Below are 27,613 nucleotides of genomic sequence, written 5' to 3' on the forward strand. Positions count from 1 at the left end.
GGTTGCAGGCTATGACCCAACATCTGGGCATCTGAAGATGACCTGCTACATAGGAAAAATGAAGTCGCTTGTCTACCACAAAGCTTTTTCAGGTCCTCCTCCATAGTACTCTGTGAAATACTCTCCAGATACTGTAGGTTTCTTATGGCTGGAAATCAAAATTCTATAGCAGCTGGAAGTGAAGAGATGCAACTGATGGAGACTTTCTGAAGTTTACAGAGGTGTTTAAAAAGTATTCATACTGATTTTAGTCTTGGAGGGAGAACTGAGAAAAAATATTTTGTTTTCTACCCCATACATTATTTCCTCCCTGGGGAAAAAAAAAGCTTAGGAGGTTTTTTTAATTTGTGGATCAGTAAGTTTATCTCAAAGATACTTAAGAAAAAACCTCTTTGAATGTGTCACTTTACTAATCTTTCTGTTTTGACCACAAAAGTGCTGGTATTCTATAAGATTTTCATTAGGAATTTCCAATTAAGTAATGAGAGCATGAATAGGAAAACAACATCAGAAAAGGCAGAAAATGAATCCTGGGTCTCCAGGTGTTGTGACTCTAGTCCCTTGACGTTTCTAGAATAAAGGTGCTTATTTATGTGGTTTTTTTTAAAAAAAACAAATCTGATTTTTTAAAATACAAAGCTCACTAAGACTTCATAGTTGATTCTTTTCCTGATAAAATAAATGGCAAAATTCCATGGAATTAGGATTGGCACCTGATATATTGCTTTTATTTTTCTTGCTTTTAAGGAGATTCTTCAGGGTAAGAAATGCTGTTCAGTCTTCACTAGTTTCTGGAGTTATATATATCCATCTGTATTTGGCCATCTGAAGTAAGGCATCAGTGAAACCCTAAATTTTGCACCCCTATAGGTTGTCTGTCAAATCCTTACTATCTGCTGCCTGCCAGGAATTTCTGCTCTGACAGTGATGAATCCTTCCTGGGTCACCGTTGCCACACAGCTTACATCAGAAAAGACTGATCTTACCATACTTTGCCAAGACACTTAGTATACGATTGTCAGTCCAAACTTCTATTGTTATTCCTCTGAGCTATGATGTGGGAGTGAGTAAAAATATAATCTGGCACTGGCTGGAAAATGGGATTTTATTACAGCAGTGATGTGATCTGATCTGTGGCCTTAGGCGAGTTTCTTTTTAGTTTTTTCTTCTGCCATCTATTTGGCTTTCCTTAATACAGGAAGGAGTAAAGCTACACACATCATCAATGTGTTAATATAATATATAGTACAGGCATTTCTTAACAGTTTTCTTCTAGTTTTATTTCTGTGAAAGTGACTGTTTTATGAATAAGTTGTGCATCTTTACAATAAAATGCTTGGTACATTTCTGTGCCAGTTTGTACTGAATAGGTTTTATATATTTGCTCATTATTGCCTCTGGGAATTTTTAGAAACTATAATTCGGAGTTCAGTTTAGCATGTTTACACACAGATAGACTTGAAAGCAAATTTTCCTGGCCCGTGTGCAAAAATTTCCAGTAATGCTTTGGCAAAACCATAGCATTCAAAGTTAGAAATATTTTTTATGTAAATATACGAATTAGGGGAAAAGTATATTTTATTCCTCTAGTTATGGAAAATATTAGGGAAATTAATCTGATTCCTTAATCTTGTGTTCTGCAGAAAGTTACATCAGCAGTTCAATATCTGTATATATTAAATGGTAATTTGTCTCTTCACATGGAGACTATATAACCTCATAGCTAGTGTATTTCCTAGAACTACAGCTTAAAGATTTCTGAATTGTTTGCAGGAAGAGAAACTACCAAATCAAGGGTAAGTGTAATGACCACTTTGACCACCTTTTTCATGGAAGTACCCGTAATGTTGGTTGTTCGACAGAAAGCAAGCTACCGTGGTATTATATATAAGGCATTTTGAATGTGCGATGAAAACCAAACTGACAGACCCTGGTAGCTCATTTTATTGTGTCAGCTAATAATCAATGCATTGGTCCTCTGTGCGATTTGAAAAACAGATGAATAAAACATGCAGCTATAGAATGTTTTACACACTGACAGCACAACTTCTGTGCCTTCTCCAAAGTCAACAAGGTGAGTGTAGAGGCAGATGGCTGAATGGTCAGGGTGCACAGTGTCAAACCGTTTTTCACTTTTACAAAATCTATTTACAGAACAGATGTAATGCTCAGAATGTGAAGGGTTTAGTAACACTAAGGTTTTACAGCCAATTAAGTACTTCTCTGGTGTCACCTCTTGTCTGGGCAAGATTACAAACAATCTTGGCAGATGAATTAGCCAACTCAGTAGGATTTATTTTCCTCAGAGTAAATTAGAAACGGAAGCTGATACAGAAAGTACTTAACTTCCTATTGCAGTAAAATGGCATTATTATTTTCATTTGAATTACTCAAATTTATATGCAAAACTCCCACTAAAATAAATGGAAGAATTGTTCTTGTTACAGACATCTCAGATATGTTTTTCTGCTCAAATTTCATAACTGCATGATGACATTCCACTTAAGAACCTGTGATAGAGCAGCTGAGCCCAATAAGTACAATGATGCAGCTTTCTTTGCCGGTAAGTGGTACTAAACAGTCTAATAATTTTTGCTACAGTCATTGTTTATAACTGCTGATGTCATTGCCTTTAAAAGCTATCATAAATTGGATTCTGTACCAAATCCGTACTGGATTCTGTGTTGCTAGGTATGATCTTTGAATGTTTGAAAGTAGAATCTTAACAGGTTTTGGTACACATCTGAATGTCATTGGAATACAAATTTACAACGTCATTAGCATTAAATATATATTTTGCCTGAGCTAATCTGCCAAAAATATTTCCAAAAGGTCACTGACAATACTCTCTCATAATTTATACATACGATTTTGGCTCTCTGCAGCAAATCACATCTTAGCGCTCTGCTGCTAGTTTCTGCATTATGAATGCTTCTTTACCTTCAATAAATATTTGCCCATCTAAGTTAACCATTGTGTACATTGACATAGTTTTTGTACATATGAACAAACACAATCACAGTATTTTGCAGATGTGTGCTATCAGTAGTCCAATGGAAATCTGAGTCTCAAATAGAAAAAGGTAATTTTAGATGGTATAATTTTTTTTTTAATGTGATGCATTTTAGTTAACAGGCCTTACCCGCATCAATTACAGGACTTACCATATACTCTATCCATTACCTTTAATGCAATTTGAAGTAGAGGAAGTGGATGTATGTGTTTTTTTCATTTATTTTTTTTTTTAGACCTCATGGAAGTCAGAGTACTACAAAGTCACAAATGTATTAGATGCTTGTACTTTAGATGAGAAATGAAAAAACTTCCTTCCTAAACTAATAATAATCACAGGAACTTGGTTTTTAATTGTTTATTTTGATTCGTAAGCCTAAGCATGAAGGAAAGTTTAAGACTAGCAATAATGAGTGCTCTCCTGTAAACCATATATCAGATAGTGTACTAGAAAACTTGCTGCTTCTATTTAATGTTATGTCCTTGATTTTGACAAAAGGAGCTGTTTTCCCTTTAATAGGTTCCTGCTGTTTCTCTGTGTTATAGATGATGGTCATTTATAGCAGAATATTGAAGAAATGAGTTCCAGGAAGGTTTATCTTACTTAAAAGTACTGATTTAAAACATTTAATAGAATGAGAAGTGCCGCTTCTCATGCAAATGTATGAAACTTTAATAGGTACAAGGCTTCTAGAGAGAGGCTTAATGAACAGTATTTGGACATATTTATCATATTTCTGTGCACATTCACAGAAAATAAGTCTTTCCTAAACTGATTTTTTCATCTGTAGACAGTCGTATTTCTTCCCCTCTAGTAGCTGGTATTTGCCAAATGTGGAAATATTGTAATAGAGTATCAGTACCCAAAAGGCAAAGTAGTCTAGCTCAGGGGTGTCCAGTCTTCCTCACCTGAAAGTCACCTATGAAATGGCAGAGTCAGACACATCACTTTTGAAGAGTGGAGGCAAAGGAGGAGTCTGAGAGTGCTTCATGGGTGCAAAATGATGCTGCTTTCAGGGCATTACCCCCCTGTTGGATGGCTGGACTGGGCTTGCCTTTAAGCTCTAGTGCAGCCTGCCAGTGTTGACCTTAGCGCCTCCTAGCAGGTTCGTTTCCCAGCCAAGTGGAGGCTGGATTAGTAATCAGCCACCGTGCTATTATCATCTTGCTGCCAGTCAAGTGAAGTACTGACATACAGGGCATACCTGAATTCACTTCGCCTTTGAGAAAACTGCATTTTAATTCTGGGTTCTGCTTTGGTTTCTGGTGTCTTACTAGGTATTTGGTTCCACTGTGCTTCATGGTCCCTAGTTGTCAAAACAAAATTACCAGGACCATGTGTAAGTATACATGGGCATTCAGAAATGCCTAAAGAAGCAAGTAAGAGTTACATTATTGGAAGAGTACAATGTTCAAGTAACACAGTATTTCCTAAAATGACATAATGGTCATTATGATTTCCTTCTTTCTATGTCTCATTTCTTATTATCCAAAGTGTGGTTGTGTGGGTTTTTTGTTTGATTGGTTTGGTGTTTTGTGTGTGTGTTTTGTTTTGCCCTTTTTTTTGGTTGGCTGGTTTTGGTGGTGTTGTTTATTTGTTGGGGGGGAGGGGGTTGTTTCTTTTTAATGTATAGACCTGCAGATTCCATATAGCTGTCAGAATCACTCAGGAAAAAACTTGCTAATAAGATGGGTGGGTTATAAAAGGAAAAATAGCTTCAAACAATTTTCTATCTTAAACTATGTGTCTATGAAATTATAGAAACCAGTAATGCTGCTATACTCCTGGCAAACCATTCCTGTCGTTATGCATTAAATTGTATTTAATTTTTATCCATAGTGCAAATGAGTTCATTTTTCTTATTTAAGTGGTGTTCCAATTTCCAGGGTATGAGAAATGGTATACTGGCCTTTCTCCTTTCCGTCTGTGGAAAATATTTGAAGAAGGCGCTTGATCTATAGATAGCTCTTGGAAACCTAGCCCCTTAAAATCACTCTGAGATCATTACAAAGTTCAGTGCAGTCTGTCTAATGTCAACTCAGAGCTAAAGGTGCCTTCTCCCCTTTACAGTAAACAGTAGTGGATCCACAGGCTGTCAGAGTTGCATGCTTAGGTCTAGGTTGCACAGTTTGAAGTGCAACATCTGTGGTGAAACAATACTTCGGTCCCTGAGACCACATGCAATAGTTTTAGGATAGCTTGGAGAGATCCTTGAGTGACTGCACCAGTCTGGAAGTATCGCAGTGTCCAGTGCTCCAGCCATGCTGCTGCTCATCCACACCCCTCCCTCATCACGTGGGTGCTCAGCAAAGCTGCCAAAATGGCAGCACGTTCAGTAATGAGTTGGAGCCGCAGTTCTGTAAGCAAGCCATTGGGAAGAACAGGTAATGGATTGTGGGGAGTGCTTACTGTAAGAATGCACTTCAGCTGCAGCAGCACAGAGACTACCAATGTTTCACTGAACTCTGTGAAAGTGTTCTAGAAGAGCTGGGTGACTAAGATCTTGATTTGGCTTAGTAAACATAACTGGCTTCCCTGTGACCTCCCTTTTTCTTCCCTTGACATAAAATAACAAAAAACTGACTTGCTTTCAATCCTTTAATCAAAGGCTTTCTCAAGAGTTTAAGTTGCATCCTTAGTAATCACTACAGAGATGATGAACAGGGAAATAGGAAGTCATTTTCGATAAAATTTAATGACAGCAACTAAAGTGCTTTCATAGTTCTACAGAAACAACTGGGACATGAGTAGAAGTAGGCAGAAATTTTGTTTGACCATTTTGGCTTGAAATATTACCAAGATTTCATTTTTATGAAACATGAAAATATGTGCATCTGGCGCTAGGCAAAGGTAAAAGTTGACTCTAGTCAACCTGACTCTAGTTATTAGTGTGCAAATGGAAAGGTATAAAGTCCAAAGTTGAAACATTTGCAGCCCACTTAAACAAATTCTAGCAAATATCATCGAAACTCCAATGCCATTCTTCTACGCTTTTATTCTAGCCCATACTGCAATGTTTCATAAGGATTCCAATGAAATAATTGCTCTCGAACCTTAAAATATTAGACCAGCTTCCTTACTGTGCAAGTTCATGCTTTTATACTACAGTAATTTCATCAGCAGTGAATTCCTGATGTCAAAAGTACTGTAGAGGCGATATAATAAAAACTGAATAGGAGAATTATCAGTAACAGATTATCTGTTTCTGCAAAAATTGGAAAAGATATTTAGAAAAGCTAGATACTAGCTTAACACTGAGAATTGCAGAAGTAGTTAGACCAATTAGATCAACTGTGATTTACAAGAGAGTCTAAGTTTCAAACCAGTTGCTAAACATATGGAAAGGAGTTGACTTTGGCATAGTTTTATTAGATGCCAGTGTCAGAGAATTATACCAGTATAACCACTTAGGCAAATATTTCTTTGTTAAATGGGATGGGACCTTTATTTAAGTGGCTGCAAAACACAATTCTTTTTGTATTGTGAGATAATCGAGTAAGGCAGTTGCTCACACCTATTTGTGAAGAATAAGCAAAACGGCTCAGTCTCACTTGCATCCAGTGTACAGATTTACTTTCCCATTAGATTCAGCAAAATACATATTAATGCTTTACCCTAAAATGGGTTCTGGGGACTAGTTCATCTATTCACTGCAGTGTTACAGTAAAAATATCTATCATTACCAATATCTATCATTATCAGTAACTTGAAATACTACAGTTCCTCTGTTTGTTTCCTCAGTTGTCTTCACTATAACCTGAAAGTCATAAGATGCAGTTTTGCTGCAACAGAAAGTTGTGTTCAAATGTCAGAAGTATTGTCTATATTTTGGCCTGGAAACACTCAAATTGTGAATATAAATCTTGTGAATGATAACCAGGATAATTTCAATGTGTTAGTTTTTTTGGTTTTTATTTGGGGGGAAAGAAGTTTGGTTGGTTGGGTTTCTAAAACCAAAGATCAACTCTTCAAACAGTTTTCAGTGGGCTTGAATGGGAATGTTTTTGCCTATAACCAGAACAACAAAATAGTTTGAAAATACACTTCACTGTTGAAGAGAGACCTACCTTTTAAAGCAGTGTGCAGCAGTGAGGACCCAGCAGCTGCTGATGAGAGTAGCACCACACAAGAGTCTTCCATCACCATGAGAAGATTTCAGTCGGAGTGCAACCTGCCATGGCCAGCCGCCCCTACAGAGGGCGTAAGACATTGTGTTCAGGGTACAACAATGGAAAAATAAGGTAGCGTGTTGGTTACCTTGAGTGTAAATCCTATTTTGTTTCTTTGGCTGACTTAGCTTACAAACCATGTTATTTATTGAGTAACAGTTGAGAATACCTTTATATTCCTGCAGCATTCTGAATTCGATTTAACAATGGTCAGGATTACTTTACAGATTGCTTGTGCATCCAGCACTCTGAGTGCTTCCTTCCACTGCCAGTTATTTTTATTTTCCCTTCTTGGATTTCATTAATTGTGCCAAAGACACATTCTATGGGTTCCTTGCCAAATACCATCCAAGTCAACAAACCAGAAATTTCCCGTTAACTGGATACAGGAAAGAAAGGAATTTCTTCAAAAGCTTAAACAAGTGTCCTTTCCTGTCTGTGTTAATATTTTTGTTGGTTCTGAACTGTTTGAATAAGGAAGCTGGCAAATCAAGAGGTCTAAAGCAACTGTAAAAACCACAAGTAATGGATTAGCATAATTTTTCATCCTGTGATCATCTGTTTTGTATAGTAGATCTAGGATACTTATTTGCAGGCCTATCAAGACAGGATGGATTATTTTTCACCAATCTATTAATAATAGATTAGCAAAATATGGAATCAGAGAAAGGAAGGAGGAGAGAGATGCACCTGTAAGCAACAGCAACATCCAGGAACAAACAACGGGTACGCTTAGGTATTTTCTGACTACTGTCAAACTGAATAGGTACAAGAGCTGCCCAGGATCATCTAGTCCAGTACCCTATCTCAGAGTTCCCAGTGCCCAGTGTTCTAAAGTAAGGTGAAGGAATTTACTTCCCATAAAGTATAAAACAATTCAGAATATGGGATTTAATGTCTTTCCAAAATGGGGTAATTTGGACAGCTTTGGATTTCCTGGTACATATGTAAGTATCTTGTTCCTTCTCAAACTTTGTCAAGTTCTTTGTCTTAAAGACTTCTTTCGACAATGAGGTCTTCTTTCAACACTTAGTGTCTTTTTTGAAGTGGATTGATTTATGCTATGCAAGTACTTTGAAATAGGTTGCACAATGACATATAATAATACTATAAGTGCATTTTTTTACAATTCCTTTCATAAGATTCTGTGAACATTTTTTATTTTTGTGGTTACTCACAAGTTAAGAAAATAAAGCCTGGACTTCCTATCATAGCATATAGTAGTAGTATTTAGTTCATCTGTTTGTATTAGGTGAATGTAAATATGTAATTAAAAGCTAAGAACAAAGTGTTAACAAAAAGCCTGGTTGTATAGCTGTCTCATCATCGGAGAGGCTTATTTTGTGAAGGAAAATAAGATCTTAGGCAGTGAATGACATCTAAGCCTATTTTTTAGTGTAGGTAGCATTTAAAACCTTGTACTATACTCATAGCTCTCTTCATATAGCTAACATTTCAATATAAGATAACTTTGGAAAAAAGTAAAATGGCTATTTTGAAAGTAAGAAATTTAACCTAAGCAAGGACTAAACCCATAAGCATTACAGATTTTCAACTAATGCTGCAAGTATTTACCAATGAATATTTTTTAATTTCCTACCAAACTTGCTTTGAGTGTATTTCTACTTCTATCTCATGACAAGACCAGAAAGAAAAAAAAACAAAAAAACCCACAACAACAAAAAACAAACCCAAACAAACAAAACCCCAACAAAACAAAAAACCCCACCCTACTCCACAAAAAAACCCCACGAAACAAACCAAACCTACAATAAAAACATGAATTAGGCAAATACATGTCTTTATATTGACTTTACCAAATATTTACCGTAAAGAATTTTTCCCACCAATTATTCGCTTTTGTCGACGATGTAGTAACCTCAATCCACAAACAGAAGCAAGAGAATCTGAACCAGAAAGGGAGATGTAGACAGCATTAAACTCAAAATGAAAATTAGCCAACCTACAATGAGGGTTAACTAAAAGAAAAACAAACAAAAAACAACTAAGGCTGAAGTTATTCTGTTTCATGGTGGGTTTTAATAACGAAATTTTGATTGGGGAAAAATACACGGAATTCTATCAGACTTAGAAATTATCAGATTTTTTTTGACTATGATCACAGAGCAATTTACACAATTGTGCTCTGCACTTCAAGTGTAGGGTTTTTTATAGACTTCTTCCTTACTTCATGTAAGTGGCAGCAGAGCTTGGGATACTACATAGGTTTCCATCCTCAGCTGAAGATAAGCTATACCTTGAAAAACTGAAAGTAGCTGTCTAGGTATTTGCATTGTCATGTCCCTGGTAGAATTTAAGAAACACAGCTGCTGTAAATTATGCTAGACAAATACCCTGTATCATTTGAGTAGTCTACTATGATTCCTTTGCACAGCTGGCCCAGCAATAAGATCACTGAGTGTAAGCAGAGAGGATTCCCACCATTTTTGTTTCCATCATTCTTTTGGTATAGGTATTTCCTCTGTGAGGTGGGATTGTTTATGTCCGTCTGTTCCTACTATGACAGTTCCTCACTCAAACCCTTTGGTCTGTTACTCACAACAGGGCTTCACCTTTATTGCTGTTTGCAAGGGCCATCTTGCTGAGGTGGTCACAGATCACCCCCGCGTCCTCGCTGTGACGGCAGTTGTGCATTCCAATGTCTTGTTTAATGCAGTCTGCCAAGGATCTCTCATCTCCTGTGCACTTCACGTTATCCACGTGGATCGGGCCTTTGCCCTCCCCAAAATATGCCATTGTCCTTGCTCTAGCTGGACCTCTGGAAACAGAGCATTTTTTTTTTGATTAAACGTTATTCTACATGTTACTCAACTGAAATATTTCAGAGACCGAGCTATAAAATGAAGACGTTGAGATTTTATTCCAAATCCTGTCACTGGTTCACGTGATGAGAACTTTTCTCCTTGCCTCTGTTAGTCAGGTAAGCAGGAAAAAAAAATGTAACAGAATTGCTACAGTTCACTAATGTTTAAAATGTACTTTTATGGTTTTAGTTAGAAGGTTCTATGCAGAGTATTTTACATTGTAACGGCATTATAAATATCTATAAAAATATGTGAAAGCTGCTTTTTCATAATCTCTTTAATCCTCATATATAACCAGCATCTGTGAATGCTAAAAATAATTTGTTCTGCTTTGATTCCCTCAGAAAGATGGACCTGTCAAATACAGTATACTTGTAGTGTAGTAGGAGCTATGATTTACAGATCTATTAGATATTGATAGTTACTAACGTATTTTGTTATCATGCCATTTTTAAAGTGCACCCCACAGTTGAGTTCTAAAACTGCAATGTAATTGGAGAGAGACTGAACCCAGTTCAGTCTTAGCACTCTGCTTTTCCTGGCAGGAGCACAGTACTCAGGGTGTGTGTAGCATTTACATATACGGGCCTCAAGGCATTTTACAAAAGGTCAGTATGGTATTCCTATGCTTTTATAAGGATAAATATCAAACCTAAGTATTTAAATGTCAGACTTAGGACATTTTATAGCTTGTATGTAGTGCCATACAGCTTCAGCAATGACTATAGTGTCAGTGGTCTAAATAAACTCACTTCAATGATAAACTTTTTTCCCAAATGAGGGAGTGAATGAACAAACAAACAAAAAAAACCCAACATGAACTGTGCATGTAAGCATCTCATTTGGTAAATTTTGTGATAGATTTTTCTTTCAATTACTTAGGATAATGCTTCTTAATATATAAATAGATGTTTTGTTGTATACAGTTTACAAGTCAGAAAGAATTACGAACAGGAGAGCACTCAACTGGCTGTACAGGGAAATGGGGCGAGAATCGGGGCAGGAAGCCACAGCCACCTCTAGGTGTGTCTGAACTACAAGGTTATGTATTGGTTAAGAGCAATTTACTGTTATTTTATTGTGATAAGAATATATTGAATTCTAGGTAACTAAAATGTTGCACTATATCACCTAGTTCTGTTTTAAAGGATATGTTGTAATTGTATATTCTAAAGGACAGTACTTCTATGTATGCAAAAGAGTAACTGCATGTTCCATTAAATGCTGGAGTAGAGAAAGAGTTTAACAATGAAAATGTATTAGGCAAGACGGTACTTCTCTCCCTTTACACCTCTTTTTTATCTCTCTTTATACCCGCAGCGTTGGGGAAGATAGGTTACAACAGCATAAAGAGTTTTTGTCTTTATCAGCTAAGAGAGGAATTTTGATTTGTCCTATCATTTTCAAAGCTTCGTCACACTAGAAGTGTGGCTGGATCAAACTCAAAGAATCCAGCCCTCAACTGCCTATATCCATATAATTCAAGCATGAAAGTAATACAAGCTTCCTCCTTTTTCAGCCTTGCCTGCTTGGATTTTTTTACCACGTATTGAAGGGTAGGTGGGCAGGTTTTCTAAGTAGGGAATGTTCGTTTGTATGCATGAATTGTAAAAAGCCAGGAAAGGGAAGCATGTAAAACATCTGACAGAGATGATACAACAAGGTCAACTGTCCTTACACGTTTTTAATTTCCATGGCCAGCATGTATTTACTAGATAATCCAAAGCCTTATCTGACTTTGGAACCAGTATAGGACAATGTTTGCCTAATGAGTTTAGTATTATTTAACTAGTCAGTCACAAGCAACGCGTCTCATCTCGATCCAAATGTTTTTCTTTTGTGGATGATACTCTGATTAAAGATAACTACAAAAAATGTCAAACTCTCCAAAACCTGTGGGCATCTGCTGTGTCCGTGTATGGTATTACAAAACAGTGAGATAGTACAGACACTAGTTGCAAAATCTTACCTCATTTTGGTATCTCTATGTCAAAAAAACACAGTTGCTGCTTTAGGGCATTGCTCTAAAGTTCCTCAGGATATTGAAAATTGCTTTGTTGTGAATCACCACAGTAAACTTTCCTGGAGAAGTATTTATTGCAGTTTAGTATATAATTGTCTCTGCAGACTCTTATCGGCTACTTAATAGGGGCACTGCCTTCACTGGCTTACCAGATAAATCTCAAAGAATACTCTGACATCTGTGAGGTTGCATATGTAAATATTTTAGGTGAAAGAGATGTAGAGAGACAAAGATGGAGGGCACTTACTGCGTATGGATTGCAATGATGCACTGACGTGAACTGAACTGTGGGACTTGTATTGCAGTGACTCTTCACACCTTTAGATGAAAACTAGCTGCCTTCTCCTGTGCATCAGTAATCTCTTAGTTTGCTGGTACCTGCTATGAAACATGTGCCCATACCCACTCTTAACAAAAAGACCCCACTGTTTAAATAGAACATCTATCAGGAAACAAATGTAAAAATCACTATGTTCTTGAGCAAGGAGTGCAGCTTAATGGAAAAAAAAAATTCATATAATTGGGAGATCTCTAAATGTAGAAGTGTTAAGTCTTATGTGTGTGTTACGTGCTGGAATGTGCTCTTATAACTGGTTTTAGTGCAGCATTAACAAAGGTGTATGCATCCCTTAATTGCTGCTTTCCAAGCCAGCTATTTAAGCACAGATGACCATCAGAGAAATGTTTTTGCTTGCTCAGATCTGTCCCTAGGGAGAAGGGAAGATTCAGGTCTTTTCTCAGACACAAGGCCATACACGATAACTTGCTGAGCTCTTCAGATGCAGCATTACCGTTAGGCATAGTATGATTAATCAGGAAATCCAGTTGATTAGTATGGATGGCCATCTACCCTGGGTCTATTTTTTTTTTCCTGTAGTAGATAATTTTTGGAGCACTAATGGCAGGATATTTGTTCATTTGTTGTGTACATATGTGTGTGTTTGCATGTGTGTTCTTATAAGCCTGTCCTAAATGAAAGGGGTCCAGTTTTACTGGGCCACTTGGTTCACTAAAATGCAGGAGCTTCTAAAACCCTCTTTTGCTCTTTACTCATTCTGTCAAAATACTTTTGTATGTTAAACCCAATCACATAGTAGATAGTTCTTCAGAAAAGGTATGTGTTCTCTTAGTGCTTATCCTGTTACAAATATACTTTGATTAGGGTGCTGTTAGTTATTTTTATGTTTTCATGACTGGTTTTAGCCAATAAATCAGGTTGTTTTCTAATGTTCTTTATATTATGTTTTACTAACATTAACCATGGATTTGACAAACTGGCTTAATCTTTAAAATTAGTGTTTCCTTGAACCTAGTGATTTTGCCAGTTCAGGGATTCTCTTGTTCCAGTCTCAGAAATGAACCCTAGTAAATGGCTGAGAATGTTCCAAAGCAGGATTTTGTAAAAAAAAAAAGTACAGACAAGCATTGACACTATGAATAATATATACAGGAAAAAATTAGTCTATTTTCTCAGTGTTTATCCTTTGCTTACACAAGTCTTCCTTTTTAAGGCAGTTTTTTCTTCCATTTGTACTAATAAACATGTGGGTTTGTGTTTTGGGGCTTGGGGGGGATGTTTTGGGGTTTGGTTTGGTTTAGTTGTTTGGTTGGTTTGGTTTGTTTTTCCCAAGGAATGTAATGTGGATCCAAGTGTATTAAAAAAACAGTAGGGAAGACTTGGGAATTAAACAGTCTTCATGAAAACTGATGTCAACTTCAGTATTAGGTGCTTTTTGAGTTCCTCCCAGGAAAAGTTCATAATGTGTTTATTTCTAAAGAAACAACATTCACCAACCCTCAAGCTCAGGTGCATGAGCCCAGAAGCCCCAGCCTTGCTTTGGAACAGCCAAGTCACTACTGAATGTATTTTGAACTTCAGCAAAAAGATCTGTGCATGAACTCCTAGGCCCAGAAGCAATTCCAGCTCATCGGTGCACATAATGGCATACTCAGGTTTGTGGAATGCAACTGTCTAGACATAGGGTCACCAAGATCCAGCGTTTCCGACAAGCTTTCCCAATTTCTGGAACCTAATTTTAGATTTCTAAAATGTGTCTGTCTTTAGTCCTTCAGGAAACGTGTTCTGATGTATCCTATAATCTTAACCCCTGTTCTGACATGACACAAATTGAGAATCCAGCCAACTGTCTGTCCTTGTGGAGATTTAAAAACAGAAGGTGGGATTAAGTGGTTGAGTTTGAGCATCTGAGACATATAAAAGGCCAGAGAGGCTAAGGATGAATGATTCAGTGGGAGATAATACAAGCTGAGTTTTGTAGTTTGGAAGCCATAGTCTACTACTACTTTGAAATATGTTTTACTATAAGAATACCAGACAGTTTTTTAAAAGCATTATTATTTGTTCAAATATAATCTGATGATTTTTCGTTGCACAAACTTTACATTGTTAGATACAGCAAAGAGATAACATGATTTGTATTTCTTAAGCTCGGATTTCTTTACAGATACACTTGGAGAAGACATTTCACTACCTTCCTATTGTATTTCACTAATGTTCTGTATATTTTTCAGTTCATAGTAGTTCTGCTACTTATATATCTGTCTTATAGATGTTGTATCTTTACTGCTCTTAGGTATCCAGAAAAAAAAAGTGTGTGTGAGTGATGTAAGCCTGATTAAGCAACGTGGTTCAAAAGTCACACAAATACACTGCAGTGGTTTTAATTAGAAGGTGGTTTTGTCCTGTCAGGTCTATACCTATATTAAATTAATCTTATTCAAATTACTGTCACGTAGGCTGAAGCCATAATCGTTTGTACAACAGTTTTATCAAATCTCCAAGCTACATTGAGTCAAGCCAGATCAGTAAATGAACCAAAAAACCCATGAAGCAAGGTATTCAGCAGCTGGTGTGCCTACATCCGAATCTGCAGAAATCATATCCACACCTTGTGACAGTGGACGCTGACCTGTTGCTATTAATAGATTTCATTACAAATTTTAACAGTTATGTTAGAATCTATAAGGATTTCAAAGTCATCATTAAGCTTCACAAAAGATAAATATTAACAATATGCAAAATTAGACCTTTTGATGAAAACAGATCAAGAGCTCTTTAAAACAATACAACCATTACCCCTGAAAATTTAGCAAAATTCCAGACAATTTCAGTAAACTGGTAAACCAAGTCTAGATTCTGAATATTTGTATTTTATTAGCTAATGTAATGAAAAACGCATTTTAAATTCCCGATTTTTTAATCTATGCTGTTACATCAAATCACAAAAGCACTAGAATTTACATACCTTAAGTTTTTCTGTGTTGACTAATGATGACTCAATATCAAAATTGTTATATGAATGAAAATTGTCACTTAAGTATGAGGAAACAGAGCTCTGACACAAAATCAGAAGCAAAACAGAGAACCTACATAGTTCACAGAATATGTAATAATCTCCGCTATTCTAGACGTTAATATTAGTTTCCCTCATTTTTTCCAAACTAGAAATTCCACTCTCTTTTTTTAAATGTTTAGAAATCTGAAAACCAAAGGTGAAAGAAGTAAATTAAGAACAGTTTGAGTGGCAAAGAGCACAGAGCAGATACACTAAATCAAATTATCTTCTTGGTTACATTAGTGCAACTAAGCGTAAAAAAAATAAATTTAAAATTGGCATATTATGTTTCTATCATATAGACATGTAGCACCACAAGTGACAAATAAAATATAGTATTTAGTCAATAGCTTAGTAATTCAGAATATTTAACTTCTAAAAAAATATTTAATGACTAGCATTAACTTGCATTTCAGTTGGCAGTCAGACTGTGATGTGACTGTAATATTAAAATTCCTTTTCCCATTTATGCTGGTTAATGAATAGTCCATTGGAAGACATAGCCTACTACTACCTATACAAATAGTATAAGTGCACTTTTCTAAAAGAATGCCAAACAGACGAGTTTTAAAAGGCATATATTGTTATCAGACATAATTTAGTGATATTTGGTTGCAAAAACTTAACATTTTTAGATACAGCAAACCAATAACTTGAGAAACAGCTTAATGAGTTTCCTTACTTGTAGCCAAGCTGTCGACAGACTACAGCAGCATCCTTATCAGACCATCCATCATCACAAATTGTGCCCCACTGGCCATTGATAAAAATCTCTACACGTCCTTCCTTCTTATTCTCACCATCCATCAGCCTGATGGGAGGACCTGGTAATAAATTACTGCTGTCAATTCACGACAGAAGCAAATGCAAGAACTAGTACTTTAAGTCATTTTCATCAGGTTCAGTATATAGGGTCAACTGATGTTTATGTTCAACAAACCTCATGTCAGCTGTTAAAGTAGTAATATTTTTCCTGGCTGGCAAAAGGAAGCAATTTGTACAAATCTCATGACATGAAATAGTACTGTATTTTGAACTTCAGAGTTCGTCTCATTCCTTCATTTCATACAAATAGCTCAATACACAGCTCAAAATTTGACCATAGTGGGCACAGAGCAATTCTCCCCTTGACGGCAGAAAATATCCAAAATAGCTTTGATATGATACACATAGAAGCTGGACAGGTTTTCCTTGCAGAAATCTTATGGATTAATTTAATTATATCTCAGTTCATAAATCCATTCTCAAACTGGTTGTTACCAGCAAAAAAGTGCAACATTGTGTTGAACTTCAGTTATTACTTACTCATGCATGCTGTTCTGTAGAGTATTTTCTGTGATAGCATAATGTTCTACAGCTTGTTATTCTAGACTGATGTGTGATTATTCTTCTACAAATTTAAATTGTTTGCTTATTCAGATATGTTCATAATACAGAATCTCACTTGTGGATTAGTTTGCCTTAATTAATCTTGGCTTATTCAGTGCTTGCCCTGTAGTTAAATTTCGAATAATTAAGCAAAGAACATATTTGATTCTTACTTAGGACTCCTTTATAGCATACTAGCAATGCAAGTAGCCTTAAAACAGTTATGTATTCCTCTGAGGCCTCTTTATAGTGTTGAAGTGACAATCGTCTTCTAAATCTTTTAGTTTGTCATACTTTATAATCTTTAATACACTAATTAGAGGTTCTGTTTAGAATAACTGGAAAGACTGTTCCTTATCCTTCTAACCTGTTCCTAGTATCTTCTAACCCTGTAAGGATGAGAAATAAATTAATTATGCTCTTAAATAAAGCAATATCTTGAGACATTTGCATTTGAAATTTAATTTAGATTAAATAGAGTCTGAATAACTTCTATATACCAAACCTCACTCTGGATCAGAGCTAGTTAAATCTGGCCTAATTCATTAAAAATTTTGAAACCAAAACTATAGTCTGTTTGCTTCAAATATCATTTAAGGCACATTTTTTTATACTGGAGTTCATACTGTCTGGACAGTGACATGAATTAGCTTCAAAATTTAGCTACGTTGTCATGATCTAACATACTAAACACATATTGTTGTAGTTATTGTAGCATATTGTATCTCGTTTTTAGTGTTCATAAATGTCTGTGTTTCCTCAATCCATACCATCTGCCATTTTTTCTACTGAATTCATCCTTACAGGGAGAAAAAAGGCTTTTTCAAATGCTGGGAAGTAAATAGTAACAATAGAGCCTTTGTCTGCTTTCCAATCAGAAGTCTTGTAGGAAATGTCAGATAAACTGTCTTCATTTTCTTGTTGAAATGATGTGTTCTTCTGGAAGTATTTTTACCCAGCTAGAGACATGGGATATGGTATATCTATTTTATTGCTACCTCATCTTCTTGTGGTTTAGAATATATATGTATATTTTTATGGAGCACAAAATTAATAGAACCTTCTGGTAATGGGGGATGTGGGAATGTTACCATATGGATGCATTTAAGTGAGCCAGACCTCCTTCAGCTAAGATTATATTTTATAGGAATTTGAGCAAAGCGGCACAGATGGTTTGCATCTGTAAAGACAGCAGTCATTATTTGAATTCCTGTTATTTTTGGTCTGGGAAAATTATTTCTTCTAAATGTGATTTGACATCATCTACACATAATGGAACTGTACTGGAACAAAAAAACATTAATTGGATTGTGAGAGGTCAAAAGGTTACAGAGAAAAAAACTATAAAGAGAGAGAGACTAGAAGAGTAGATGTGGAAGTGCTGACTGTTGATGTAACAGGTAGCAATGTTGGGCACTAAATGCATGTCAGTTTGCAGGATGGATCTTCGCTCTGTAATTTCCAGAGAACTTCAGGCACCCAGGCATACAAATCCATTAGATTTCAGTAGAAGCTGGGAATGTAACTCCACTAGTTTTAATTCTGATGTCAAAATCAACTAAAATATGCTTGGGTAAACTAAGGATTATCAGCAACAATTTTGTAAAATGCTACATACTGACAAGCTACAAAATTTGTATGTAGCAGATCTAAAAAATGAAACTGTTTTTCAGAATTGCTGAGCAACCCATTGTTCCCCTGCAGTTTTTACTGTGCATATCTGATAGCCAGAATTCTTAATTATCTACATGTGGATTTAGGAATCTTTGACATTAATTTGTATATATTTTCTTCTACAATACCGCTATGCTATGTAAGTAGTATTTCTAATTTTTCTTCTTATCTGCCTTTTCATTCTTTTTTCATACAAGTTTGTAGGCTTTTTGATATTGGAACTGGCTCTTTGATCTTTCTTTGTGGTATCATTCTGTCCTGGTCAGCAAGTGGGACCCATTCACCCAGGCACAATATGAATGATACTCAATAGTAATACAGAAATAATTGCCTGCTTCTCGCCCTTCTTCTTGCTATCTCTGAAATTCTCCTCTTTCTCGATGTCTCTCTTTTTTCATGTTGTCTGTATGTAAGGCCATAGGAGGATATACTATTGATTTATACTTCTCAGTGCTTGGATATGTCTCCAACTTTTGATAGCATGAGACAATTACTTAGAACTTGGAGTGCAGAGTGAAATGCGCTATAGCATTAGGAAATGCTTAATAGGTCAAAAATCTGGTGAAGACTGAGAGAACAGGATCTCTGGAATCTGACTTTACTACTTTACAAATTTTTGCTGATCTTTAATGTTCTGACTCTTTATGTTTCTTTAAGGAAAGCCTGATTACTTCCTATGATCTTGAGGAGAAAAGTGTGCTTTTTTCCCTTCCTGTTCCTTCTTTGGACACATCTGCCAAATACTGAGATTTTAAGCGTCCTTAAGTACACTGTACTTTGCTCAGATCTGCACCCACCGCAATACTCATACTGTGACTTTACCAAAGAAATACCTTACCAAGTGAGAGTTTATGGCTGTCGTTATCTGGGTGGCAAATGAGTCTGACATCCTCCTGATGGTTACAGTCATGCTTTCCCCACTCTCTCCTTGAGCACTCCAGAAGGTTTGGCTCCTTCCCTGAGCAGCTGACATCATCCAACCAGATGGGCCCAGAGCTTCCTTGTGAGTAGCTCTCAGGTGCGCTTTTTCCATACCTGCATAACGAATGCGTATATATAATGTTTTGGTCCACAGTGATGAGAGGGCATGTGATAGTTAAGCACTAGAAAGGAAATAAAATATATCTGAAGAAATAAAGGTTTCTCAAGCGATAACAGTAAACAGTGTTAACCATGACAGAGTAGGTTCAGTTAGCATGAAATTCAATGACAGCACTATATGCTGCTACTTTGGTAATGTTTTTTAAAGGAATTTCTGGTAAATTAATACAAACTTGAGAATGCAATACCTTTGATTAGGGTCTCTCTTCAAGCAAGTGTATGGCTTCTCACTTTGAGACTTAAAGCATGTTCTTAGTATTATATATACATTAGAATGTCACAGTCTGGGGGAAAAATGACTTTTTTTTTAATGTGAGCTGTTATCATGTGAAGGCAAGACAACAATCACCTAATAAGAGTGTATCTTTGTAACCACAGTCAGTAGGAAAAGTAGTGAAGAGTGAATGCATGAAACTCTAATAGGATTTTTTTTCTAAAATATTATTTTCAATACAGTGTTCCAGGGCCAGTCTGTGTTTTTTTCTGAGATAGATGCAGAAAGACTTATACCTTGAAAATGTCTGTGATTTTTAATGACTATTCAACAAGCAAAGATTTTGAAGAATCAAACTTTTATAGGCAAAATAGAATACAACAAATCATTTTTTCTCTGTAGTATATGCATTGATATCAGTTAGCCAAAAAGATGATTGGAAGGAACTCAGTGAATAACAACTGCTGAATCACAACCTCAACTGAAGGTTTTTTATTCTACCTCAAGTGAGGCCATACATATCTCTTAGAGACTGAGGGAAACGGGCTTTAATGGATTTTAATTCAGTAGTTCCCACGAAGCACTCAGCTAATATTAAAAAACCAGAATCTTGAATAACATAGGGTTCATGTAAATATTTGTCATCATTGTCAAGCCAGAGAGTCAGATATCTAATATCAAGTAATCTTACTTAAATCCCAGCTGCCGGCAAACCACCTGTGTATTCAGCTCTGTCCACCCATCATCGCAGACTGTGCCCCACTGCCCAGTATAATAGACCTCCAGGCGTCCCTCATGACTGCCTTTCCCACTTGTTAGTCTTAATGCACCATCTGTGTCATTAACAAGTAAGGAAAAACAAAAAACAAGAATCAGGTTTTTTTAAGTCCAATCATTGTTCTAGAACAAAATGAATAACATTGCATTTATTGCATCTGATCAGAATATTAGACTACTCAGTCTAGTGCTGATCACTAGGTGTCATTTAATGGGAAGATGAAAGAAATGCCATAATGCCCCTGGTCAGCTGTGAAGTGTTGCATAATGCAATCGCTTAATTGCAAGAAAAATAGCACAAGATACTGATCCCTCAAGCCCTTATTACGTGCCAAGGTCACAGGAGTGGGCTCTAATGACATGATTTCACTGTATATGCACCTTTTTATTTGTATATTCCATTATTCCCCATTGCTTTTATGGGGAAATGCTGTTATTGATAGATGTGACACACAGTTAAGACATGCTCCACATAGTAAGTGGCAGTTACCATGTTACTGAGGAATCAAGGCTTTGTATAGAATAATGAGATCTTCTGTACCTGTAAAATTTCCATAGCCAACAGCTGGTTCTTTTTGACACTGCCAGCACGCTTTAGTACTGTGAGGTTTTGTGCATCTGCGAACTTTAAAAACTACCTTTCCAGAGCTGTGAACTCTGCATTTGTCACTGTTTTCCCGTGTGATTATCGGTAAGTGAACTACCTGTGAGAGGTGTACAGGAAACGCCAGCGTCTTCTTTGTGGCCACAGTTGTGTTCTCGCCAGGAGCTTTTAGGACACTGTTCTATAGAGAGTTCATTTCCCGTGCACCGCACTTCATCCAACAGCACGGGGCCCGAGCCTTCTCCAAAGTGAGCCTGGCCCCATGCCTTGGCAACACCCCTGTGGGAATGCAACAAACAGCCAGTCAAGCACAAGCCAGCTGAAGAGTCTCTGACCCAGTGGGAAGACCTGAAATGTTGCATATTCAATTCCTAAAATAGCAGATGGGACTGCCTAAATAGCCGCTGCACTGGTACTGACAATGCAGCCCACATCACATCATGTAAGATGATGTGGTTCTGCAGTCAACTTCAGTCTCGGCTGAGGCTGCAGAGCACCTTATACATACTGTTTCCACACTTCCATGGTTTGAACATACTTATAACATCAATTTCTATTGTTTTGTATCTATGAGATGCTCCTTTTCTGGCCCATTTGATTTTTAAGCATAACTTCCCTAGAGGAGATTATAGACGTACGGCTTGGATTCTAATTTTCATTTAATGTTTATATGTAGAAAAAATAATCCTATATATTTCTACAGTGACTTTCATCTGTTGTCCTCAAAGCACATTAATCAAATCTCAAATACCCAAATGAGGCAGATAAAAGTGATTGTTCCCCATTTAGTCATGGAAGAAACATGGCAAAGAAACCTTAAGTGACTTGACAATGTCAGCCCACCAATCAGTGGTAGAAATAAGAACAGAAAGCAGATCAATGACTAACCTTGTGTGTGTTATACTCTATGTCAGCAGAGAGGATTTTGAGCACAAAAGCCTATGTAAATGGAAAACACTCCATTGTTTCAGCATTACAGAAATTATGCAGTGTTTAACACTTGATGTTTTATCAGGATTTTTCCAATTCTATTTAAGGTACCATGTCTTTCCTATGTTTTTGATGGCTTGGTTTCTTTCCACTGAATAGTTTTCTGTCATATATCATCTAGTTTTTATTGACTATTGTCAATATCTGTCGTCTTTTCCAACTCGTAAAATTGAAACGTCTATCTAATTTTTTTTACTATAATGAATTACCTATCTAAAGTATTAGTTTAAGTTAATTAACATGCAGTTTGGGTGTGGGGCTCTTTACTAATTATTAATTTGTTTTAAAGCGAGTTTTCCACTACCAGCCATATATTGTCACATAACATCTAACAGTAATGGTACCTTCCATTTATACTGAAAACATGACAGGTCTTTACTATTTTGTTTCAGTATGTAGCCGCTAGAAGTCTTAACTGGCTTTTGCAACTGTGTGTCAGAATAGTACTTTGCTGTGATTTTGTTTGTTAATGTAAATTGCAGTAGTTCATATTTTTAAGGCACTGAGTCATTAATCCATGTATGGATTTACATAGATGGGGATTTCATCTCTAATGCTTTGTATAAATATGTAACAACCTCTGTTCTCTCTTTTTTTAAAAGGAAAATAATACTAAATTTACAGTTAGCAACCATACAAATTCTTGATAAACAGTAAAGGGATATGGGAAAAATAACACCAATAAGAGGCTTATAAAATTAAATTAAGATCAGGAAAAAGTTTTATAAAAAGGAAGGATGTGAAAATTCATGGTGGACGCTGTGTAGATGATAGTGCTCAGTAGACAAAAGCACACACAAGAAAGCAAAATTAAATAACCTGGTTTGCATTTCCATTTTGTTTAACATAATTTTAAAAAAAATATTTTCAACTTTATGTGCTTCATTAATCTTGAAAACACACTGTTAATTTTCAGACTGTTTCTCTGATGACCAGATGCCTCATTCAAGTGGTGGAGAACATGGAAAGTATCAAAAAGAATGTCTTATTTACTCAGCAGGGAGAAGTAGTTATAGTCTGTGATTGCTTCAGAGAAGCAGGTAAGCAAACCAAAAATATCCTCACTCAGCAAGCAACATTTTAGCAAAACGCTTCCGTCTGAAGTTAATACCTTATTTTTAAGAAAGATTTTTAATTAGACTTTACCTTTTCTTCTGAAGGACCTTCCTAATTCCAAATAACATATTAACAGATATCTTGCTCTATTTTTTTTCCTTTAGCAATGCCAAGAAGGATTTCAATAGACTGGAAATTATGTTTTTCCCTGAACTTTGCAAGCATTTCCTGATTGCCATTACTGTTCTTTCATTTAGTTGAAGTAACTGTGCATTTTTATGTGTAGCATTAATTCACTGAACACTTGTATTTTGCAATGCTTGTAATGAGAAAAAGAGCCCAAGCCCTCCATTTCTTATATTTCATAAAGAGCTGCTTTTCAAACTGGCTGACATTGTGAATGACTATATATTAATAATAAACTAAGAAAATATAATCCATAGGATACACTAATGGTAATCCTATTTTAAATCTAGGTATGCCATTTATATTGAAGCATCTAAATTAAAAAAATGTCTTGGTTTTCCAGTGTACCTTTCTGATGTACCAAGATAGGCTGTGTGAGTTCTCGGCACTTCAGGCTATTTTTGTAGAATTGAATAAATATGGACTGAAGAGCCTACTTTCAAGAGAACTATTTTTATTAATATTACCCTATGTTATAGGCTTATTACAGAAAGCCTGGTTTACTGATAGTTTTTAAGATGATTGTACTTTGGACCATTTATACATATAAAACAAATTATCTTCATTTATTGAGTAGTATTTGCATATGTACAGACTTTACACAAAAAGGAAGTTCTTGTACATAGCTTCTATTTTTTTTTTTTAATACTGATACTGGTACAAATATACAGAAAGTGTTAGAAAAGATCCTTATTCATTAAGAAGCTGGCAGAAATCAAAGAGATAATACTTGACTACTCTGAATGTTGAAAACAAATTATACCATAATCTAGTAATATTCTCTGGAGTTCTAATAAAGCAGAGACCACACATCCCATCACTATAACAACGGCAATTTTTATCAAGCAAAAAGTATTTATGAAACCAAAAAATAAAATAAATTATCATTATTTTTCACCTATTAATGGCAGATTAATATTCTGAAATTTTATAGGAGTGCTACAGAAAAGCTGAAAGGGTGGGGGAAGCTACTTACTGAGATGCTTTACTTTTACAATTTGTGGCACATTTCCAGATTGATTAACAGCATGCAAGTTTAGATTATTGCTTCATAATTGCTTTACTGCCACTGTTGGTAACATTTCACTTCATAGCAATGAGCACATTTGTCAAGACTTCTTGATTACTTGAGAAATTCTGTAAATCTCTAGGCATATTTCAAAAAGACTTAGCACCATCTTAATATAATTTATTAACTCAGAAAAACAAATCAAATTAGAAGCATCTCAGAACTGCAGTTTCTGAACATTAAATATGGGTAATCAAATGTTTTACTGTAATCAGCAAGAAGGCATGTTAAGAGCATGACATTCGTCATTAGTATAGAGAAATGTAAAGCATATCTTAGTAACTCCCCAAACTTATTAATTGTGGCCCAATTCAAAAGCTGAAAAAGCCTACAAGAAGACAGACTTTCTATTAGGCATTCCCAATTGAAAATGTACAGGAATATAGAAATACTTATATAGCATAAAATAAACTGAGGAAAAATGAAAATCTGATGTCAGGAGCATGTTGATTCTCATATGGCTCACCAGGAGATCTACAAGTTTTGTAAGTACTCCATAGTTCTCAGCCTTTTGAGCTAACCTGGAAGGAACCAGCAGTCCAAACCCTCAGTTTCAGTTTCCAAATACGTACATTCTGGGGGCCACCCATTAACACCACAGAGCTTGCTACCTTCAATGCCACTTCCTTTAATTCACTGTAATCCCAGCAGGGTTGAACAGGCAAATTCTGTTCCAGTCTCCTCTGCACTGACCTGCTTAGTTCTCATCCAGTCTGTCTCAGACATAATCCCCTTCTCCACCTTGGGTTTACATCTTAGTATCTTCTCTGCATCTTGCTCCTAGTTCTTTCCCTCTCCAACTCACCGCCTTCCATTCCAGTTGTTGCCATCTGCTTCCTCTCCGATCCAGCAATTCTGCTCTTTGCCTCCCACTTCTGCAGCATCTTTCCTCAAATATTGAATACTTATCTTCTGTGTGGTATTGAGATCACCCCCAGCTGTTCAGAAGGGGAGCAAGAAAATCCTGTTCTGCTGCTTTGACTGTATTATGGACCATGCTTAATTCAGAAAGAATCACTGACAACCTTAACTGTCAAAACTTCAAATGGGTCTCTACTCAGTACATGCAAACTGACTACCTACAGAGACTTGTGACTTAAATCTTGAAAGATTCTCACAGGCGTGTCAAAAACCACATCCTTTCTGACAAAGCTGTGCTCTTATCCCAAAGCAAGGAGGCTGTTGGACTCCGTAGTAAAATGGATGTAAGGATTTTAACAGTCAAAGCAACTTCTCTTTTTTCATGTAGGGTTTTTGATTGAAACTTCACTGAAATTGTAATGAGTTTTCACTAGAAAGCCAGAATTTATTCTGAGACAGATCCTTTGTCTGTCCTACAGACAAAATTGCTGTTATCATATGACACTGAAAACTGGATCCTACAAATCAGAGTTCCAGGAACTTTAAAGTATTGGCACTGTACCTGAACCTTCTATAAATAAACTTACTTGCTGCTTCAAAGTAGTAGTGTGATTTTAAAGGAGCATCTTTTGACAACTCCAGGCTATGTATCTGACTAACTCTTCTGCTTTGTTGCTGGAGTAGAAAATATGTAGAAAAACAAACCCAAGGCCAAGCTGCCGACAGACAACTTCAGCATCTGCATCATCCCACTGATCATCACAGACAGTTCCCCACTGGCCAGCATGGTAGACTTCTACTCTTCCTTCATGAGCATTGTTCCCACCAGCCAGACGGATCGGAGTAAAGACAGAGGCTGCGATCAAACACAGAATATAGGAAAATATCATTTTTTTCCCAAAATGTTATCCTGATAGTAAGGAAAAAAAAGAGATGTCTTAATGGTTTCTCTGACACTGCTCAAGAACCACGCTTTATTTTTTCTAGTCAGATGTAAAACCTGAAATTAAACTTGTTAGAAATTATTTCCCCTAAGCTCCGCTCTCAGTATCTGAAGAATATTATACAGACAAGTAACCACACTGATCTTGAGTTACTTAAATGTCACAGTGTTCACAGATACTTAGGGCTGTAAGGCCAAATACTACACTCAGTCAGTACAGTTGCATTTCTACCAGTACGAGCAAAATTGTCTCTGTATAGGCTTGGTCCTGGAGGGTAAAATCTGAAACAAGAGGCAAAAATTCTTTCATTGCCACACAAGCAGAAATTCATCCTCGTGTTTTCTCATTCTCTTGGTAATTCTACTCAGAGTAGTGAAATAGAGTATATTGTTCCCTTCGCATTTCTGAGACACGGTTTGATTTTTGGTCTTTTCAAATAATTAGCCATTTTCTGGTCCAGCAAGAAATAGTCTTTAAAGCATCACTTCTGCATAAAGCTATAATAACAGAAAGAGCTTAAAACCATATTAAAAATAATCACTCCTATGTTTAAAAGGTTATTTTAAAGCTTTACCATATCTGACATCTGAATGATTTAAAATGTGATTAATTTTTGTGTAGACCTTCCAAGCAATTAATGCTACTATTTTGTCTATTTCTTGGCTTACCAAAAAAGCAAAAACAAAAAACAAACAAACAAACAAAACCCCCACAAACAAAAAACAAACAAACCCAAACAAAAACCAAAAAACAAAAATGAGTGTATTTCTCCAAGTTCATCTTACTATTTCAGTGGTATGGAATCTGTTTTTTTCGTTATTATTTTAAAAGGCTAGTTGCAGTAGAAACTGTAAAACTTGAACACTTCATCTAGTCTGATGAATCTTGGGATAAATTTAATTTATTTCAGATATCCTGGACTTTAAATTACTGATAAACTTCCTTTCAGCATTGAAACAGACGACAGTCCTTTAATAAATTTATCTAAGCAAAACTAAGTTTTCTGGTGAAAATGTCTAGAAACAGAAGACAAACCTTATGATCTGAAGTATAACTTGCAAATTTATAGTTTTCCTTTTCTTTAGGCAAAACTATTTCTCTTGCTTCGGTCCTTCAACTTGACTCCTAGCTTAAAAAGAATCTCCCTTCCCTCTATATTATTGTTTTCTAAATTAAGGCCAAAATGACTTTTAAAAAATAATTTATCAAAATATTCCTCATATAGTGGAGCTTTAGGACAAAAATGCATCTGCCTTTGGATAGGAATGTAAGTAGGAGAGGAAGGGCAGGCAGCACAGGGCTGGCTGCAGCCGTACCTGGTTTGGTTACAGCTGAAGAGATTGCCATTGCAGCTCGGCAGTGCTGCCAGCCTGGCCTGCCTTC

General features: G+C 36.2%; 1 protein-coding gene and 1 long non-coding RNA gene across 7 annotated transcripts in view; one reads left to right on the top strand and one right to left on the bottom strand.

Moving 5' to 3' along the window:
• The window catches only part of LOC135988417 (uncharacterized), a 67,827-nt gene that overhangs the window by 12,593 nt on the left and 27,621 nt on the right, over nucleotides 1-27,613 (top strand). For 4 of the 5 annotated variants that reach the window (XR_010606146.1, XR_010606145.1, XR_010606147.1 and 1 more), the window contains exon 4: nucleotides 23,031-23,154. The exons of the other annotated variant lie outside the window; for it this stretch is intronic. This is a non-coding gene — a long non-coding RNA (uncharacterized LOC135988417). The remainder of the gene's footprint in view (nucleotides 1-23,030; nucleotides 23,155-27,613) is intronic. 5 annotated transcript variants of the gene reach the window in all.
• PRSS12 (serine protease 12) overlaps nucleotides 1-27,613 on the bottom strand; it is a 46,798-nt gene that overhangs the window by 6,561 nt on the left and 12,624 nt on the right. For both annotated transcript variants that reach the window (XM_065634365.1, XM_065634364.1), the window contains exons 4-11: nucleotides 25,992-26,142; nucleotides 21,225-21,403; nucleotides 20,435-20,576; nucleotides 19,267-19,463; nucleotides 16,069-16,210; nucleotides 9,756-9,961; nucleotides 9,011-9,089; nucleotides 7,081-7,203 (exon numbers count right to left, since the gene is read on the bottom strand). In XM_065634365.1, the coding sequence (XP_065490437.1) occupies nucleotides 7,081-7,203; nucleotides 9,011-9,089; nucleotides 9,756-9,961; nucleotides 16,069-16,210; nucleotides 19,267-19,463; nucleotides 20,435-20,576; nucleotides 21,225-21,403; nucleotides 25,992-26,142 (1,219 nt within the window). The remainder of the gene's footprint in view (nucleotides 1-7,080; nucleotides 7,204-9,010; nucleotides 9,090-9,755; nucleotides 9,962-16,068; nucleotides 16,211-19,266; nucleotides 19,464-20,434; nucleotides 20,577-21,224; nucleotides 21,404-25,991; nucleotides 26,143-27,613) is intronic.

Source organism: Caloenas nicobarica, chromosome 4 (genome assembly GCF_036013445.1).
Source record: "Caloenas nicobarica isolate bCalNic1 chromosome 4, bCalNic1.hap1, whole genome shotgun sequence".
Lineage (NCBI taxonomy): Eukaryota > Metazoa > Chordata > Aves > Columbiformes > Columbidae > Caloenas > Caloenas nicobarica.